This window comes from Tamandua tetradactyla, chromosome X, assembly GCF_023851605.1.
Source record: "Tamandua tetradactyla isolate mTamTet1 chromosome X, mTamTet1.pri, whole genome shotgun sequence".
NCBI lineage: Eukaryota > Metazoa > Chordata > Mammalia > Pilosa > Myrmecophagidae > Tamandua > Tamandua tetradactyla.
Genome location: NC_135353.1, coordinates 162,448,439 through 162,469,904, shown reverse-complemented (window position 1 = coordinate 162,469,904; position 21,466 = coordinate 162,448,439). Strand labels below are relative to the sequence as shown.

The window sequence follows — 21,466 nt, the reverse complement described above, 5'->3', positions numbered from 1 at the left end:
AGGACTGGAATCCATTGGCCTGATCTAGGCAAAGTCAGGGAATCATGGGGCATGTGCGCATAAGAAGATAAAAACTTTTAGAAAATAACAGTTTTATTGAGATATAGTACGCTTACCATATAATTTACCCACTTAAAGCGTGGTTTTTGGTATAGTCACAGAGTTGTGTACATCACCTCTAATTGCAGAACATTTTCCTCACCCCAAAAAGAAACCCCGTTCTCAGCAGTCCCTATTCTCCCTTTCCTCCCAGCTTTGGGCAACCACTAATCTACTTTCTCTGTCTATAGATTTGCCTATTCTGAACAATTCATATAAATGGAATCGTATAATACATGGCCTTTTTTGCCTGGTATACTTCTTTTTTAACTAGAAAAAAATTATTTTGGCAGCTGTTAAGCCAAAAAGAATAATAGATTCCACAAACTTGTGTGGCATTTTTCCTTCTTGTCCCAACATATACACACACACACACACACACACACACACACACACATAGTCTAAAAATATCATGCCCATTCTTAGCAAAAATTCAACCAATATAAAATGTCCCTCATTCCTTCTTTAGAGGCCTCTCTTCTTTCCACTGTCAGAATTACGTTATTCAAATATATATCTTCCTTATTTATATTACACAAATTGTAATGTGCGGTAGGTACACACTTCATTGTGCTTTCTCTCCCAAGAATTACTATATCTTAGCAATGATTCCATACCTGTGAAATAGATCTACTTTATTGTTATTTTTTTACAACTGCATATTTCATTGCATACATGTATCATAATTTATTCAACCAGTTAGTTCTCTGTTACCCACTTGTAGATACAGTCCTCTGGGAATATACTTGCTTTCACATTTTGTATATAGTGCAATAGGATACTTCCTAGAAGTGTAATTGCCAGGATTTAGTTTTGATAGTGTCAAAATTCGGTCTTTCAAAAAAATGTACCAGTTAACATTCCCATCAAGGATGAATGTGTGTGAGTTTTTCTAAACAGCCATGCTCATAAGTGAATTATCAAACTTTTTATTTTACAAATTGGGTGGGTGACATATGGTATCTCTTCATGTTCATTTGGGTTGCTGAGGATAAGGCTAAGGGCCCTTTGTGGCATGCTTGCTTCCTGGAACTTTTGCCTGGTCTGTTGGCCAGAGGTCTTTTTGGATTAATTGTTAGGAGTTCTGCACAGACATGAGATCAGAGCTTTGTTTAAGTATGTTGCAACTTCATTTATTTCCCTTTCTTGTACTTGTAGTCTCTGAAGGAATTTAAAAATAGTCTTTTATAGTCCTATTTACTATTAATATTATGGCTTCTGGAGTTTTGAAGGGTTCTCCTTCCTCAAAATTTTTCTTCTCCTATGATTCCTTATATTTTTAGGGTTCCCTTTTTCTTTTTAAGTGTTCCAGTTTTTCTTCCATCTGAGATTTATTTTGGAATAAGTAGTGAAATAAGAATCCAACTCTTTTTCTCCTCTCAGCTATCTAGTTGTTCAAAAACTACTTATTAAGTAATCTCTCTTTTCCTTATGGATTTGAGTTGCCACCCCTTATCATATAACTAAATTCCCCTATCTGTATGCCAACCCCTACTTTGAAAAAAGAAATACAGATACAGTAACCAGAGTAAACAGCATGGGTTGAGATGCAGTTTTGTTTGAAACAATCCCATCCGTCCCACCCACGCCCCCTCTGCCAGGGCAGCCAAGTTTCTTAGGGGCGTACATTTTGGCTTTTGTGCCCCACCCCCTTCCCTTTCCCTAAAGTTTCTGCCGCACATCATCACCATCCTCATATTCTGGAATAGGCTTTTCTCCAGCTGACAAATCCCCTCAGAACAGCCTTGCAAACAACTCACAGTACATGCAATTGACATTATCTTTGGCTTATTTGCATAATTCAAAAATAATCCTATTTCACAGAAAATATCGATCTCACAAATTGGAGCTTGTTGCTTTAGAAAAAGCTTTGAGGCTTGAGCTATTCCAGGTAAAACTTAGTGTCACCATGAGAGGTCACACTTGGGTGGTCTCTGAAGCTTCACTGAGTTGACAGTTAAGAAAAAACAAACCTAAAAAGGAAACACACTACTACTGTTTAGATAGTAACTGTCAACAGAAAACTGGCATGAAAAGTGGGTGAAACTAAATAATTCCAATTTAGCTTTTTTCCCCGTTTATATAATCATAAGACATGCCCTGCAGAAAATTTGAAAAGTTATAAAAAAGAAAAATTTAACTGTATCTCTAACCCATGATGCCACTGTGAACAATCTGGTGTATAGTATATCACGTCTGTCTCTCCTGGGGGCACCTATACACACACCCACAGGAGAAGGAATATAAAAATGTGTCCAGAAGAGATCAAAGGATTTTAGCATAGCCCTTTGTCTCAACATCATTTGTTAAGAGTGTATATAAAAATTTCAGTTATATACATGGTAAAGAAGAGTTGCCTGTAGCTTTTTTGGAAAACGGTTCTGTTCTAGAAATCCAGATGGCTGCCTGAAGTAGCTGGGACTTCCCACTCAGGGGAGATATCCCTAGCCCTCACTGCCAGGAATCACAGAGCAAACCTCTCTGGGAAGACCTCTGAGCCTTTCCTGCTAGTCTGCTGTCAACAGGCTTATGAAAGCAGAACTTACTTAGCACAAATGGGAAAACAGGGTGCGCTTGTTCTTAGCGGGTACAGAACTTCAAATCCAATAGTGCTGCTTCCCAGTACTGTGCCAGGAACCAGGACCCTGCCATGCTATAATCTTCCTAGTCTTCTCCAAAATTAACAGTTAAAGAAATTTTCCAATATATGTGCAGATGTTAGGTAAGATGTTAGAAAACCTGTTTTGTATGCTAAGAAACGAGCTTTCCTTCACTGGAGTTTAAGTAGCTTATCTCTTACGAAGTTGTCATGTGGCTAGTAGTATATGTTTTAGGGTGATCATGTGGCCAGATTTTTGTCAGCCTTTAAATTAAATTTTTTTTCTCAATTGAATCTTGAAACCATTAAATGTTAGGAAACCATTGGTAGCCAAAAAAAATTTAGAAAAGAAAGGTGTCTGCTAGGGTAACTATTTATGGTACCAGACTATCTTTTGTCTTTAAGTGGAGAGTGGCCCATTCACCACGACCATGATAATTGACATACTTGATTCATTACCCCCATCTTAGCACTGCCCGCCCCACCCCACCCCAAGCCCCACTGTATCCAGCTGTATTAAAGATATGTGTCATAAACAGTCATGGTCTTTCCGGCAGGACTTGGGCAGACAATCGTTAACAGTCTGCAGTAGTGCTCCAGCTCCCTTCTTCAATGGACTACCAAACTCAGCCAGCCACTGTAAAACCCAATAAAGTCTTCATCTGATGCTCTGAACAGGGAAAGTTTAGAGTGAGGGTTGACATTTCACATTTAGCATGTTGCTTAACAACTGTTCAGAAGACAATCCTGACCTCCAGGTAATGAGATGAAAACGGCAGCATTTTTAGTTTGAAGATCCACAACCTAAACAAGGACTTGCTGCTCCTTTGAGGGATGCCACCTCAGGGGCCTCACTGGAAAGTCTGGCATTTTAGGAACCAGCTTTTGGGAGTCACATCCCAACAGGTCTTTGGGTTTAAAGGAGTCAAGTCTATGATGAAGACACAGAGGAAGAAGAGGACATAAGGACATAAAAATGAATTTTCATTTTCCACACCACAATGTCTTTGTGCCAAGATAGCTAATGACTCCTAGGAGTCAAGAGGTTTCCTCTAGAAGGTGTTTTCTCCAATATCAATTTAGCTTCGGAAACATTCAATTAATGACATTTGCCCCTCCCCCCCAAAACAACAATGAAATGTTCTGTGTGCTAGCAACAAATAAAAAAAGGAAAACAAAAGTCTGTATTTTTAGACAACTTGATAGAAAATAATATTTCATAATTTATAGTCACTAGAAGTCCACAGTGATCAAAAATGCACACACTTCACTTGGCATCTTCAGCACCTTCAGCTTTCTATGCCTGGTCTGTTTTGGCATTTATTTTCTGCAGGGTTTTTCCCATACTTGGCAGCATCAGCTTTTCCCCTTTTCCCTTTAGGACTCTTCTCTCCCTTCTTTGCAGGGGCCTTTATAGACTTGTGTTCTGGCTTGGGAGGGGCAGGTTTAGCAGTGAACCTTGAGGATCTTCTCTGTGGTTCATTCTTGGCTTTATCTCCTTTAGCTTTCCCTTCAGCCTTTCTCTTAGGGGTAGTGGCAGTGGTGGTGGGACATAGGCACTGGCTGCGGGCATACAGCAGCACGTGGGCTTTGGTCAGCCTAGGGTCGTTCTCACCCCTTCTTCACACCGTTCTTATCACGGGCTTCACAGCTATAGTCCAGTAGAGTCATTTTCTTCACACATTGGACATTATTATTTTGGTGGCTTTATACAATCAACATTTATTTAGAATTTTTCACATATTGATCAGTACCTTTGCTTCTTTGCTTACCTCTCTTACCCCCACCCCTCCCATCTCTATGCACCTGTTATCCTTTTCCTTTTTACTTGAGTTGTATTCTTTAGAATTTCCTTAGTATTTGCTTATTAGATGTGAAATCTCAGGTTGTATAATTTGGCTGAAAATTATTCTTACTTTGCCCTCTGGGATGGCAGTTTTGCTGGATATAGAACCCAGCCTGATAGGTATTCGTTCATATCACATTGAAGCTAATATTCCACTAACTTCTGGCTTCCATTGTTGGTGTTGAGGATTTGGCCATCAGTCTGATAGACGCTCCCTTCTGAGTGACTTATCTTTACCCTTTGCTTCTTTCAAGACTTACTGGTGTTTTATAGTTTTATTAAGATTGCTTGGAAATTCATTTGTTGGGCTTATTAAATAGAGGAATGGAATATTCTGTCCTGTCTGGAAAATTCTCAGCTGTCATCTCTTCAAATATTGCCTCCTCCTTATTCTTTGATCTCTTTCTAGACTTCCATTTACCTGTGTCACCTTCTCAGTCTGTTCATCAGGTCTTTTAGCTTCTTTTTCATATTTTCTACCTCTTTTGTCTCTTGGGCTGCATTGTATAATGTATTCCTTCCTATTTTCTAATTCACTCATTCTCTTTTTAGGTGCATTTAATCTGTTTATCTATTGAGTTTTTTTATTTCAATTGTAATTTTTCCATTTCTAGAAATCCTCTTCTCTCTTTCCCAAGTCTTGACTGATCATTCTTTATAGTCCTTTCTCTTGTTTCTATGTCCATGCTTTAAACACATAATAATATTCTTTTCCTGCTAATTCCAGAGGCTAATTCTTTGCTAGAATGATTATGTTACCAGTGATTTCTGTTGGCTCTCTTTTGGTGCCTTGTTTCCTTGGCTGTTCTGTGACTTTCTTCTATGAATCACTCATTTTCCTTCAAAGTTTATCATTATAATCCTTCAGAAAGGATTTGCATTTGTTTTTGCCTGTTACCCTGGGGCATTACCCCGGAGAATCACTGCATTGTACTCTCCCCTTGAAGTTTCTCATCATATAAGCAATAGGAATTTGGACAAACAGCCCTCAGGAGAGCCAATGGCTGGTTTTGACCTCTCAAGAAAGACCTGACCCCTCCACTCAGCATCATGTTCGAGAAAGGCAAGTGTCCTTTCTATCCGCTCTGCAGCAGGTTTATTTTTTATTCTTTCTTATTCTGAAGGTATAACCTTGGGCGGATCCCCTCTGCAGCAGGTTTATTTTTTATTCTTCCTTATTCTGAAGGTATAATGTGGGGACCTCCTGTTGGACTCCCTCTCTCAACTGGGTCCTAAGCTTTGCATTGCATAATGACAGGTTGTTATTTTAAAAACTGGGATAGGAAAATCTTCCTCAGTGCCACGTTATATCTATGGCACTAATTTGAAATAAGTTTCATCACTTAAGTCAACTCTTCCAAGGAAGACCCAAGTGGCCGGGCTCACTGGCAACCTGGCCTGTCTACCTTCTCTCTCTGTGACTCGCACAGACACCACCACCCCCCACGCACCAAGCCAGTGCCTTTTGAACATGCTATAGACCGGACAACCAAGGAACTGACCTCATGATTGCCAGGATCTCCCTGATTTCCCAAGTCTACCTACTACAGTGGATGCTTAACCAAGCTCTTGTCCCTGCTACCTGCTTTACTAACGGAGCAAACAGTAGTTCCTAAATAAGTTGCTTTAACCTGCCTATACTTATAAAAAGAGTACCCCCCCAAAAAAAAGTACCTGCAGATACTAATACATTGACTACTGATTTTTCAGCCATTAGTTTCACCCAGTGGTCAGGGTATCCTGGCATTCCTTACCAGGTGCCATGAATGCAAGGTCATTCTAGTGCCTTCCTCCCCATGGATTGCTTGGCACATCTCCTAGACCATGCCTGCCCTACAAATGAGACCAAATGTTTTTCATTACTTTGACTGTGGTTGGTTCCTACATTCCTAAACTAGAATTTTAAAGCACAGGTTTTTTATTTTTATTGACTGTATTTTACATGTCTGTTTGCTTCTTTGTGCAGGGTCACATCAATTGCTGACAGGTTGAACGTGGAATTTGCTTTGATTCACAAAGAGAGGAAGAAGGCGAATGAAGTAGACCGGATGGTACTCGTGGGGGATGTGAAGGACCGTGTGGCTATCCTCGTGGACGACATGGCTGACACGTGTGGCACCATCTGCCATGCTGCCAACAAGTAGGCAGGGTGGCTTGGGGATATCTTTGAAGGGGAGAGGGCGTCCCATTAAGAAAGGAAAACTCCGCTTTGAGAAACCACCCCTGCTTTTCCTAATGATTGCTCATTGCTTGGCAGTGCAGTTTAAGCCAAAGGCAATTCTAGGCCCTTCTATTTTTATCATTATTTTCTTGGTACAAAAGAAGGTATTTTGGGTTTGATTTTCATTTTCAAGGTAGAGTTTTCAGGATATTAAAAAGGATCTGAAAAGATGCTGGCCCTAAAACTGAGCACAGAAGGGCAGGTGGACAGTCCTGAAGAGCTTCCTCAGACTGTTACTTCCTTCTGCTTGGCCTTCACTGCAGTCTCCTCAGCACCATCAGCTTCTGGAAGGAACAGAGCCGTGCCATCCAGTACGGGAGTCACCAGCCAGCCATGTTTGGTTCTTGAACACTTGAATGTAGCCCGTCTCAACTGAGATGTGCTGGAAGTGTCAAATAGATGCCAGGCTTCAAAGAATTCGTATGAAACAAAGAATATAAAATATATTATTAGTAATTGTTTTATATTGATTACACGTCATGATGATGATATTCTGATAATACTGGGTTAGCCCACTGGTTCTCAACTGAGGGCAACATTATACCCCGAGGGACACCGGGCAACGTCTGGAGATGGTGTTTGGTTGTCACAACTGAGGAGGTGCCCTGGCATCTGGTGAGCTGAAGCCAGGGATGTTGCTGAGCATACTGCCATGCTCAGGCCAGCCCCCACCACAAGGACCAATCCAGACCCAAATGCCATTGGTGCTGAGGCTGAGAAACCCTGACTTTAACGCAATCTGAAGCATTTTGCTCAAACATACAAAAAGATCTTTTTTAGGCTAATACATTTGTTTAATGATTTTCTTCATGGAACACACTTCTAGTTTTAACATTCACACTGAGAGATAATGTTTCAAGAATATCCATATACACATACTCCATTTTTTATTTTCTGCTGTTTTACAGGCTACTTTCGGCTGGAGCCACCAAAGTTTATGCTATCCTTACCCACGGGATCTTCTCGGGGCCGGCTATCTCCAGAATAAACAATGCTGCTTTTGAGGCTGTCGTCGTTACAAACACAATTCCGCAAGAAGACAAAATGAAACACTGCTCCAAGATTCAGGTACTGTCTACACCATGGGTGGAACGAGGCAGCAAGGCCCCAAGTCTGCTGGGTATGACTTGCTGCTTGGTAAGGCATATGCTGGCGGAGTTTGTAGCTTCTCATAACGTGAGGATATAAATCACATCAGATCCCTGAGAAAGGCCAGGCCAGCTGCGTTCACTATGAAGAAACAGTGAATGAACGAAATAGCGACAGAAAAGCAGTAGGAAGCAAGCTGTGCTGAGGAGCTTCAGCCTCGCTCCCTCTTGTCCCACCAGATTTGGTGTCCACAGCCCAGCAGAGAGCCAGTAAGAAGCACTTTATACCAAAGGGCCTCAAGTTAAGTTGAAAGGGTTTGACTTCCCATGTTGCTTCTCTGTCACAGTGGATCTTAGCAAGTCATTGCATCATTTGCTACCTTCGTTCCCATCAGTAGAATGTGAAGGTGGGCCAAAGTGATCTGCTTTGTGATTTCTAATCAATCCGAGAAATTATTTGGTAATTGGAGAAATGTGGGAAAATGGTCAAAACAACTGTGCTTTTTATTTTCTTGCCTGACTAGCAGTAGTTTTTATTGGGAATTGGGAAACTACACCCAGAGGGCCAATCCGGCCCACCCTCTGTTTTGGTAAATAAGATTTTTTTTTTACATGGGCAGGCACCAGGAATCGAACCCGGGTCCTCTGGCATGGCAGGCAAGCATTCTTGGGTAAATAAGATTTTATTAGCACACATTCATGCCCATTTGCTTATAATTTTTCTATGGCTGCTCTTACCCTACAAGGGCAGAGTTGAGTAGCTGTGACAGAAATTGTATGGCCTGCAAAGCCAAAAATATTTACTATCTGGCCCTTTACAGACAGTAGTTTGTTAACCCCTGGGTTAGCTGATCACAGCTGTGCTCTTGAAATGACATAGTCACTGCCTTTTCAAAAACAAAGAGAGGAAAACCTTCCATATATATAATGATTGAATAAAATTACTTTTAAAACAATAAATGTCCCCAAGTAAAGAAGATTCTTAGTTAAAACTGGGATGGAAAAGCTTTTGAAGATCTACCCTGAAAATCTTGCTTCCAGGATCCCATACAGGTTTGGTTCAATGGGTTGTAATTTGAAGACTGACTGAAAAGCTCTTTTTCCCCTCAAAAAAAGGTGTGTGGGAGGTTTTGACAATGACATAATTTCTAGGCTTTCTGGCTTATTTGGTTTCCCTTCACATGTTTCACCCTATGTTAGAGAAGTTTACAAAACAATCATGCATAAAATGCACAATTCCTGCACAATATCATACCACCAACACTTTGCATTGGTGTGGAACATTTGTTACAATTTATGATAGCACAACTGTGCTTATTAAAATAAGTTTATGGTTGAACTTAGGGCTCACTGTTTGTATAGTGTATTTCCATGGATTTTTTCTAAGTTTTTATTCTGTTACCATATATACAATCTAGCATTTCCCTTTTTAATTACATTCAGATATGTATTTCAGTACTGTTAATTGCATCTACAGTGTTGTGCTACTATACCACCATCTATTACCAGAACACTGCCAGCATTCCAAATAGGAACCCTGTACATTTTAAGCCTTAACTTTCTATTTCTGACCATACCCTATCCCCTGGTAACCTATATTCTAGATCCTGACCCTATGAGTTTGCTTTTTCTAATTGTTTCAAATCAGTGAGAATTTGTCCTTTTGTGTCTGGCTTATTTCACTCAACATGATATCTTCAAGGTTCGTTCATGTTGTTACATGTATCAGCACTTCATTCCTTTTTACGGCTGAATAATATTCCATTGTATGTATATATCCATTCATTGGTTGATGGACACTTAGGTTGCTTCCATGTTTTGGCAATTGTGAATAATGCTTCTATGAACATTGGCATGAAAATATCTGTTTGAGCCCCTGCTTTACTTCTTTTGCGTAAATAACCTAGCAGTGGGATTTCTGGGTCATATAGTAATTTTATATTTAACTTTCTGAGGAACCACCAAACTGTCTTCCACAGTGACTATACCATTTTACATTTCCACCAGCAATGAATGAGTGTTCCTATTTCTCCATGGGAATCCTGTACTTTATGTACAATTTTTCTGTAAACACATAACTTCTCTAATAAAAAATTTTAATCAAAAGTTAATCAGTTGGCCATAAATGTGAGGGTTGATTTCTGAACTCTCAATTCTGTTCCATTGGTTTATATGTCTGTCCTTTCACCAGTACCAGGCTATTTTGATTACTGTGGCTTTGTAATAAGTTTTAAGATCAGGAAGTATGAGTCCTCCAACTTCATTCTTCTTCTTCAAGATGGCTTTAGCTATTTGGGGCCCCGGACCTTTCCATATAAATTTAATGATTGGCTTTTCCGTTTCTGCAAAGGTTGTTGGAATTTTTATTGGGATTGGGTTGAATCTATAAATCACTTTGGGTAAGACTGACATCTTAATGATATTTAGACTCCCAATCCATTAACATAGAATATCCTTCCATTTATTTAGGTCTTCTTTCATTTCTTTTGGCAATGTTTTGTAATTTTCTGTGTACAAGTCCTTTACATCTTAGTTAGATATATTCCTATATATTTGATTCTTTTAGTTGCTATTGTGAATGGAATTTTTTCTTGATTTCTTGTTCCAGTTGTTCACTGCTCGTGTATAGAAACACTGCTGACTTTGAGGTGTTGATCTCGTACCCTGCCACTTTACTGAATTCATTTCTTAGCTCTAGGAGCTTTGTTGTGAGCTTTTCAGGATTTTCTGTATATGGAACATGTCATCTGCAAATAGGGAAAGTTTTACTTTCTCTTTCCAATTTGGATGTGTTTTATACGTTTTTCTTGCCTCACTGCTCCGGCAGGAACTTCCTGTACAATGCTGAGTAACAGTGGTAATAGTGGGCATCTCATCCCTTTCTTGTACTTGATCTTAGAGGGAAAGCTTTCAGTCTTTCACCGTTAAGTTGTTAGCTGTGTGCTTTTTGTATATGCCTTTTATTGTGTTGAGGAAGTTTCCTTTTGTTTCTAGTGTTCTAAGTGTTTTTATCAAGATGGGGTGCTGGATTTTGCCAGATGCCTTTTCTGCATCAATTGAGATGATCAGTTGGTCTTTTTCCTTAATTCTGTTAGTATAGTGCATTACATTAATTGATTTTCTTATTTTGAGCCAGCCTTGTATACCAGGGATAAATCCCACTTGATTGTGGTGTATAATTCCTTCAATATACTGCTTGATTCCTTTTGCTAGTATTTTGTTGCAGATTTTTGCATTTGTATTCATAAGAGATGGTGGTGTATAGTTTTCTTGTTACATCTTTTTCTAGCTTTGGTATGAAGGTGATGATGACCTCATAGAATGACTTAGGAAGTGTTCACTCCTCTTCAGTTTTTCAGAAGAGTTTGAGCAGAACTGGAGTTCAGTTTTCTTGGAATGTTTGATAGAATTCCCCTGTGAAGCTATCTGGTTCTGGGCTTTTCTTTCCTGTGAAGTTTTTGATGACTTAATTACTCTCTTTGCTAGCAATTGGTTTTTTTTCAGATATTCTATGTTTCTTGAGTCAATGTAGGTAAGAATTTTTCCATTTCGTCTTGATTATCTAATTTATTGGCATACAGTTGTTCATAGTATCCATCTAGAGTCCTTTTTAATTCAGCAGGATCAGTAATAATGTCCCCCTTTTCATTTTTGATTTTCATTATCTGTATTCTCTCTTTTTTTCTTTGTTAGTCTATGTAAAGGTTTGTCAATTTTGTTGATCTTTTCAAAGAACCAACTTTTGGTTTTGTTGATTCTTTTTTTTTTTTTTCTCTAGTTCATTTATCGCCAGTCTACTCTTGCTGTTTCCTTCCTTATGCTTGCTTTGGGTTTAGTTTGCTTTTTTTTCTAGTTCTTCCGGTTTTGAGGTTAAGTCTCTAATTTCGAGTCTTTTTTATCTTTTAATGTAAGTATTTAGAGCTATAAGTTTCTCTCTCAGTATTGCCTTCGCTGTATCCCATAAGTTTGTATGTTCATTTTGATTCACCTCAAGATATTTCCTAATTTCTCTTCTGATTTCTTCTTTAACCCATTGGTTGTTTTAGAGTATGTTGTTTAATTTCTGCATATTTGTGAATTTTCTCTTTCTCCTTCTGTTACTGATTTCTAGCTTCTTCCATTATGTCAGAGATCATACAGATTATGATTTTAATATTTTTTAATTTATTGAGGTTGTTTTATGACCCAACACATGGTATATCCTGGCAAATGACCTATATGCACTTGAGGAGAATATGTATTCTGTTTTTATTGGGTGCAGTGTTCTAAATATCTAATAGGTCTAGTTGGTTTAGAGTATTATTCAAGTCCTATACTTCCTTATTGATCTTGTGACTAGATGTTCTATCTATTATTGAGAGTGGTATGTTAAAGTCTCTTACTATTAATGTAGAACCATTAATTTCTCCATTCAAATCTGTCAGTGTTTACTTTATATATTTTGGTGGTATGCTATTTGGTGCATATATATTTATAATTGTTACATCTTCCTGTTGACTTGTCCCCTTTATCAGTATGTTATGACCATCTTTGTCCTTCGAACCATGTTTTTAACTTAACATCTATTTTATCTGATAAATAGAGAGTAACTAAATCCTACCTCTCATTTAGTTTCTACCTGCATTATATATTTTTTTCCCATACTTTCACCATTAACCTATTTGTATCTTTGACTTTGAGGTGAGTCTCTTGCAGGCAGCATATAGTTGAGCTATGCTGCTTTATCCATTCTGCCAGTCTCTGCCTTTTGACTGGAGAGTTTAAACCATTTACATTTAAAGTCACTACTGATAGTACAATACTTTTTTCTGCCATTTAGCTATTTAGCCTTTGTAAGTCTTATACCTTTTTTGTCCCTCAATTCCATTAAAGCCTACTTTTATATTTATTTACTTTCTTGTGTTGTACCATATTGAGTGCCTTCTCATTTCTACCTGGATATTTTTCATATGTTTTCCTTGTGGTTACCATAGGGTAAAATTTAACATCCTAAATATATAACAATCATATTTGGTTTGAGACCAACTTAACTTCAATAGCCTGCATGAGTAATTTTCCTATATCCCTATGTCCCCCCACCATTTTTTGGTACTTATTACCACTTATATCTTTGTATATTGTATGTTCAGAAACCTAGATTTGTCATTACTTTTTATGCATTTGCCTTTTAGCACCTGTAGGAAGTAAGAAGTGGAGGAGCTACATACCAAGCAATACAATAAAATAATGCTGACATTCATAATCACCTAAATTGTTACCTTTACTGCAGGTCTTTATTTCTTTATGCTGCTCTGAACTACTGTGTAGTCCATTTGTTTCAGTCTGAAGAACTCCTTTTAGCATTACTTGTAAAGCAGGTCTAGTGGTGATGTACTCCCTCAGCTTTTGCTTATTTGAAAATGCCTTAATCTCTCCCTCATTTTTGAAAGTTAATCTCACTGGATATAAAATTCTTGGTTGGCATTTGTTTTTCTTCAGCACTTTAAGTAGTTCTACCCACTGCCTTCTTGCCTCCATGATTTCTGATGAGAAATCAGGACTCAATCATAGTAGGATTCCTTTGTATGTAGCATGTTGCTTTTCTCTTACAGCTTTCAGAACTTTCTACTTGTCTTCTGCATTAGATAGTGAATCAGTATATGACAGGGTGTATTTTTCTTCATGTTTATCCTATTTGGTAGTCTCTGAGCTTCTTGGATGTGCATAGTCACATGTTCTACTAAGTTTGGGAAATTCTCTGTTATTTCTTTGACTATTCATTCTGCCTCTTCCTCTCTTTCTTCTCCTTCTGCAACTCTGATAACACATGTATTAGTATACATGATAGGGTGAGTGCCAGTTTGAAGCTATTATGTACCCTAGAAAAGCCATGTCCTTTAATTCTTATCCAATATTGCTAGATGGGATATTTTTTATTATTTCCATGGAGATGTGACCCACACAATTTTGGGTGGTAAGTTTTGATTAGATAGTTTCAATGGGGAAGTATATCCACCCATTCAAGGTGGGGTTGCTTACTAGAACCCTTTAAGAGGGAACCACTTTGGAAAAAGCTGAGAACAAACAGAGCCCACAAGCCAGAGACCACTGGAGATGAAGAAAGAAAATGCCCCTGTGTAAGCTGTTGAAGATTCCTGGAGAGAAAGCTAGCAGATGTTGCCATGTGCCTTTCTAACAGAGAGAGAAACATTGAACATCATTGGCCTTCTTGAGCAAGGCATTTCCCTGGATGCATTAGTTTGGATATTTTTTATAGCCTTGCCTTAATTTGGACATTTTCTAAATTTAGACCACAAATTAAAAAGAGCCGTCACTGGACCTGGCTGTTAGTAGTGTCTCTAAAGAGACAATGAAGGATTAAAAAACTATGAAAACCGAGTAAATTGGGGGTTAGGCTAAATGCCCATCCTATTTAGGGAGACTATATAATTTATATATTTATATATTTATAATTATGCTGGGATAACAGACCAAACCAGGACTGCCCTGTGCAAACCTGAAGGTAGACTTCCTCTAATTACAATCATTTTGCTTTACTGAAGGGGCAAAAGTGAAGAGACAGAATTCCATATTTCTTGAGATCACGGTGTTACAATCATTTAAATTTTGTACTGTTGGCATGAAAGGCCCAGGTTCCTTTCAGACCTTCATAGTTACTTATCAAGGGATCTCACGCATACAATATAGTTTCTAATAAGTTAGAAGGGTAGAAAAAGAAATATGTGTAACCCAATTTTCTTCTTCCCCATATTCTACTCCCTTTTCTCCCTAAGCTGAAAACACCTAGATCTTCTTCAGACATCACTGAGGTTGGTGAGTGGGAGGAAGGGAGGAAAGCTTTTAAAATATTTTGCTTTAGAATCCTACAATTTAAACCTGTCATTATCTGGAAAGTATTTTCTCCTTCCTGTTGTTGTTCAACCCAAAATATACAATTACATTATATTTGATGGCATTCCAGATACAGAGTTAATTCTGAGGCAGTGGAATGTGGTTATACATCTTTTAAACTCCTATTTTATTAATATAGAACGAACAGTCCTGTCACTGACTTGAGTAAAAACACTTTTATTTTTAATAGGATGAAAAGGACAAATGTGATCATTTAAAGCACTTTTTATAGTTTATAACATTCCAGTTTCTTTGTTTTTTTTATACTGTATGACAGGGTCACATTTCATTATTTTTCCATGTGAGTATCCTGTTATTGCAGCACTATTTGTTGAATTTTTTTGTTTGTTTTGCTTGTTTGTTTGTTTCTTGGGAAGTGCATGGAAAAATTCCAGTTTTTAAACATGAAAAAAAATCTATAAAACAGGTATTAAAAAAAAATTTGGACATTTTCATGGCGTTAGAATGGAAACTTACAACATAATAAATTCCCTTTTTAAAAAGCTGTTCCATTTCTGGTATATTGCATTCTTGCAGCTTGCAAACTAAAGCAGGGTCCCATAGCTATCTTAGGCTGTTTTTGCTTTTGATATTTCTTTTTTCTCTCTGTTCCTCAGCATGACTCATTTCAAGTGTGTTGTCTTCAAGTTCACCGATTCTTTCTTCTGCCATCTCCATTTTGTTCCTGAAACCCTTCTGTGAATTCTTCATTTCAGCCATTGTGGTCTTCAACTCCAGTAGTTCTTTTTGGTTCATTTTTTAAAATTTCTGTCTCTTTACTAAGACTCTCATATTCCTCATTCACTGTTTTCCTTGTATCTTTTAGTTCTTTCTCTGTATTTTCCTTCATGTCAGTAAGCATTATAAGATCATTTTCTAAAAGGCTTTGTTCAGTATATCCACACTCTCATCTTCTCCGTTAGTGTTTTTTGTATTTTTATCCTCTTCCTTTGCATGAGCCATCAATTCCTGTCTGTCTTCTACTCTTTTGTTACACACTGTATAGTTTAATATTTTAAAATGTTAACTCTGGGATTTACTCCCTGAGATGTCTGCTTCCTGGTTTTATAACTTAGTGATAAGACTGAGATTTTCTTGACCTTATTTATTCCCTCCTTTCAGGAAGGAGTTTGGTTGTCCCCTCTGTTTCCTAGGGGTCAAACCTCTTTCTGGATATCTGAAGCCAGCAGGCCTTTTTCCCAGACTGCCCTCCTCTATAGTTTTTACACTCTTTATTGTCTCACACTGCTTTTGCTTGGAGGGCAAATGCTGGGGGAGGGTCACCCCAGGGAAGACTTTGCCAATTCAGTCTTTCCCAAGCCAAAACAGGGCCAGGGACCCACGATGGGGAATACAGACTGACTCCAAAATCCCCTGTGGAGGGGGTCAGAAACGGCATCAAAAAGTTCTCCAACAGGTCCCTAAAGCTAAGCTTTCCTGGACTGTCCAGCAAATGCAGTACTTCAGCTAACTTTCCCTTGCAGCCATAAGGAAGCCCTGCATCTTTAAATCTCTACCACCTCTGCTTCTGTCCAATGAGGGTTGAAACAATTACTGACTCCTCTTTGTTGGGACAGACTGAAACAATAGCTGCCCTCAGGGCCAATATCCAGCAATCCAAATTTACTAATCAAAAGCCATGATCAGTGCTTGACCATGCACACACCCCTGTTCTTGGGGAAGAGGATTTTCAGCCCTTTTCTATCAACAGCTGCTAGCTAGGGACTGGACCCCACAGCAACTTGCCATGAAAGGAGGGGGATAGGTATTGGTAGCAGCCACGCAGAGAGAGCAACTTACAGTTCTTTACTATAATTCATCAACCCTTCCTCCCACTGTTCTGTGGATGCTGTACAGTGGACCTGTGGCTGCTGGACTTCAAAACAGTTGTTTCAGACAGGAATTCCTACTTGTTTAATAGTTGTTTTGGAGGAAAAACTGAGTCCAGAGCTCCCCACACCTCCATCTTCCCTGGAATTCCCCACTGATTTAAGTTTATTTGTTTTATATAACAAATACAATGAAGAAGTCTTACTTTCTTCTTCCCTGTTTTTCTTCCTCTTTGGTGTTTAGGTTATTGATATCTCAATGATCTTGGCAGAAGCAATCCGGAGGACACATAATGGTGAATCTGTGTCTTACCTGTTCAGCCATGTTCCACTATAACTCCAAAAGGTGAAGTGTCGAACAAGCCTGCTTGTGGTTTCTGTTTTTTCATTTTAGGACTCAACAGTGCTAAAAATACATCAGGTCTTTGTATATTCTGAGATTCATCCCCTCCCCCCCCCCTTTAATGAGAAATGTTTGTGTTTTCTTGACTTGTTCTGACTTTTTTCTTTGTTCTTTCAGTGCTTTGAGGCCACACTTTTAAGTATATAATTCTATTGTGAAAATTCCTAGTATGTATATTTCAAGGGTTGCCAAAGGTAACTTCCAATTAAACCTAGTGTGTAAATATATGATGAGAAGACCTATGGACATTTGGGGTAAAACCCTGTGTAGAATTCACCATTTACTTTGAGAGAACCTTGGAAAATGTGTAATTTCTTAAGGTTTTTTTTTTTTTAATTAGTAACCAGGGTTCAAATAAACCACCTTAGTTATTGTGCTTAATTTGAACAAAATGTCATTTAGTTTGAGATGGCTGAGACATGTTTCTTTTTTTGATGGAAGTTTAGACACACTGGAGGTAATTTTTTTATTAACAGGTCTGAAAAATATCTTATAAATGTCATTTTCCTGAAATTCCATGTCCTAAAATCCCTAAATTGTGTTCAGCAGGAGATGTGATTTAGAAACTGTTTTGTGACATAGTCCCTGAGCTCAAAGCTGCATTGTCACCTTCCTCTCCATTCCAGATAGAAGTAGACAGTGCAGGCTGATTTCCAGTTCTTTGGGGTACACCTCACATCCTATCATCTTGTTCTTTTGCATCATAGTTTTAGCTATAGCTTTTACTTTTCATCTTTTCCAATAATTTCATGTTCTGGACTTCCACCAAAATAAAGACTCCTCTAAATCCCCTCAAATTTACTAGCCTGACCCTTATTTTCCTTTTGACATAAATAAAGGCAAATTTTTAGGAATGCCACCAAATGCATATTTGAATATCATTTTGTTTTTGATGAAGTGTTCTTTTCCCCTTTGTAATTTGAAGTAGCAAGTCCCTAGGCAACTGATTATTTTATCTAATGTTTTTATATGAAAAGTGTACGTAGGCAGAGCCTCCCAAAAAACTACAAGTAAGTAAATACTGCTCCATTAGGATAATGTTTGAAAAAGCATGGCCCCAGCATGATGGCAGCAGGGAAATTCACTGAAGAATGTGCTCTCTGGAAGACGGACTTAATGTGCTCCCAAGTGCAGCATTTCACTGCTTCTGCATTGGAAACCAAACATTGGACAGTTTGTGAATTTTATTATATACACATTGGTGAGATGGAGAGCTAAACTACTGAATTAAGTCCCAAAAGAATAGAATTAACCTATATGGACAAAGCCTAGTAATAATAAACAAACTTCTTTCCCTTCTGCTGAATCTTAAAACTTCTAGTAAATAAATTCTGAGTATTTTAGATTCTGTGGATGGAAAATCAAACTATCAAAATCATTAACAAACTTAAAAAGTAGTATTTAGGGTTTTGAACTTCTCTACAGCAGAAGGTGAACTGAAGTTATACAGTAACACTTTAGTTGTTGTAGAAATTAGCATTTTACTGTACCTAAAACAGGCTGTTGGGAAAAAATTACATTGTAGCTTGGTAAAATCAGCTATGCAATACAGATTGACTATATATAGAAAGAGTTTGGTTAAGAAGTGTAAAAAGCTGATTTTGATGCTATATATTTTTTTATTTTTGATAACTGTGACATCTGTATTTGTTGGAATTTCTTTGCTTAGAGAAATGGAAATTAATTGTGGACATGTATATGTAGACTACATGCATATTAATTGTAGACATGCATAAATGCCTACAAATCAAACGTAGACATGTTGACATGACTAAAACCAGATGATTTAAAGGTAATTGTTTCAACAGATATTTAGAATCTATAAATGTATAGAGTTACTTTAAAAATAATGATCTCTAAATTTAAAAAAGGATATAAAAATCTGTCTTGTCATGCTCTGAGTTAAGAAATGAGTGTTTCTGTCATTATTTAACCCCACTTTTGTATTTTAAAGTACTCTAAGATACACCAATAAACTAATTCAACTGACTTAGACATGGCACAGTAGCAATGTCAAAATTAACTATTTGATGGTTTCAGTGCAGCAAAGGTGCTGAAGACTCCTCGTAAGCAGCTTAATCCCACAACTTTCACATTCCTGCTATTTATGGTGTGGAAACTGAAGTGAGATCACCAAATACTTGGGTCCTGTTCAGCTGCTGAATGTGGGCAGACTTGGTAAATAACTAGGTAAAAGAGGGAGCCAGAGAAATATGAATATGCCAAAATTGTTTAGCCTTAAACAAAATTGTATCAGTGAACTTATAGATATTCATATTATAACTTGCCTTTGTTAGATATCTTGTCAACTATATTCAGAAGTATAGCATTTGCAGTGCTTGTATTAGTTTAAAATTTGGATTTTTAAGTTTCTCCCATATTGTGTTAAAACATTTCAATAAAATCACGCTGCCATGTGCTCTTTTCTTTCAGCGTTTGTGTCATCAGCATGGTATAATATGTTTCAAACAGCGTGCCTCAAAATGTTTTTTACTTTATGATTATATAACCCAGCATATAAACTTATAGAAAAGCCAGAGGTTCATAGATGTCTGCTTTTAATCCATTTTGAAGGTGTTTCTTTCTAAATGACTTATGAGCAATTTTCTTTCCCCAAAGTATAACAGCTATGCCATATAAGGTACCCAAGTTGAGAATTCTAGATGTTTCCTAAAAAATTAAAGGTTGCACAAATGTGTTTACACAATAAAATAATGATGTTAAGTATCCATCTATTGGCACAAACCAAACTTAAATGTAGGCTGTGTAGGAAGTTGTTCCTGTGCTTTGATTCAAGAAGCAGCTAGGATTTCCTGCCCCCGTGAAACACCTACATGAGCAGTAATGCGTTTAAGTTACTCTCTTGGGGACAAAGTAAATTGATAATTATGTTCCACCAGTAGAGCTCACCTTTAAACTGGGTAACTCGGGGTGACCACACATTGTCTTAAAGTTACAGGGAAATATAATGAACTAAAAAATCAGATCCTTTTCTGAGAAAAAAAGTTGAACACAGGTTGAGAGAGAACATGAGAGACTGTACCAGAAAGGAGGAAGGAGAGTGAAGAAGAGATGGAAACACCTAAAACATACACTTCGCCAGCTCTACAATGTCACCCAGCACCTACTGCCACATCTCTTTAGAAGCAAGTGTTTCATTTCATTTGGCAGGTCTTCCCAATCCACCAAGTGAGCTGCAAGAGGGGCAAGCTAAGAGTCAAAGGGGAGGATCAGAAACTAAAGGGTTCTGAGGATTGGATTGGGCCAGGGAGATCAGAATCGGCTTCGTGAAGGGACCGCCCTTAGAGAAGGCAGAATTTTCCAGATGTGGATGGCTGTGTCCAGCAAGGGCTGAAGCAGGACAGCATAGGGTGTTCAGCATGGGATGTGTCTGTGTAGGGCAGAGCTGAAGCACTGCCTTGCCCTTCATCTGAATTGCATGGAGAAGTCCACAGAATGACTCCTTTTCATAAGTGTTCTTTTTCTTAATCCGCTTGTTCTCTAGGAACACTTTGCCACCTCTACCATGCTTTTGCTTTCCAAGACCATGTCTCTTCCAGGTCAAAAACCGTTTTCAGGATAGCCTTCTCTAGTATTCTTATGCTGTTCAGCATTTTTTCCTACATGTATTAGTTTCTTATTATTTTCTTCTGGGCCAATTTTGGCCCCAATAAACTTCCCCAGGTCCCTGATGGAAGTATTTCAGAATTGTGGCAGGGAGGGGAGGCAAGGCAGACATGAAGGAAAATAGGAGGAAGTGGAGGGCAGAGGGATGGAGGGGGAGGGAAACTAGACAAACCCACCCACCCCAAGCACCAGCTTTTCTCTGGAGTCAGATACCTCTCCCCAGGGACAGATTTTCTCTGCGCCCTTCTCCTTTCCCAGGATAATTTATTTCGGCGTTTCTTAACCTCGGCACTACATATATTTGGGGCTAGGTACTTCTTTGTTGTGGCATCTGTCCTGTGCTCTGTTACATGGCCTCTGCCCACTCAATGCCCCCACCGTCCACAGTTCTGACACCCAAGGTGTCCAGACATTGTTAAATGCTCCCTAGGAGGACAAGATGGTCCTGAGTTGAGAACCACTGATTTATTTTAACCAGTATTTTCCTCAACCCTCTTTCCTGGCAATTCAGGTCAGAACTACAGAGTAGAGTCATACTGGCTCCTGGTCCAATCTCAAGTTAAAAAGCATTTTAGATATGGTAGCCCATGACAAACTCTGGGATCTGTCCTGTAACTGCTTATTAAAGAGTGCTTTGACAAATATTGCTTTTTTCTTTGCTTTGTATATACATCATATTATACAATTTAAAAAGTTAAAAAAAAAAATTGGATAAGGCAGGCCCTGGTGGTTCAATTCAGTGGCAGAGTTCTTGCCTGCCATGTCAGAGACCTGCGTTCGATTCCCAGTGCCTGCCCATGCAAAAAAACACCAAAAGAATCAGATAAGGAAATGACAGTCATATAGCCCTTAAAAAACTGAAT

General features: G+C 38.3%; 1 protein-coding gene across 1 annotated transcript in view; it reads left to right on the top strand.

Moving 5' to 3' along the window:
- PRPS2 (phosphoribosyl pyrophosphate synthetase 2) overlaps positions 1 to 19,408 on the top strand; it is a 39,304-nt gene extending 19,896 nt beyond the window's left edge. The window contains exons 5-7 of the mRNA XM_077145709.1: positions 6,511 to 6,684; positions 7,674 to 7,833; positions 16,818 to 19,408. Of these exons, the coding sequence (XP_077001824.1) occupies positions 6,511 to 6,684; positions 7,674 to 7,833; positions 16,818 to 16,910 (427 nt within the window). The 3' untranslated portion in view covers positions 16,911 to 19,408. The remainder of the gene's footprint in view (positions 1 to 6,510; positions 6,685 to 7,673; positions 7,834 to 16,817) is intronic.
- The last annotated feature ends 2,058 nt before the right edge of the window (positions 19,409 to 21,466 follow it).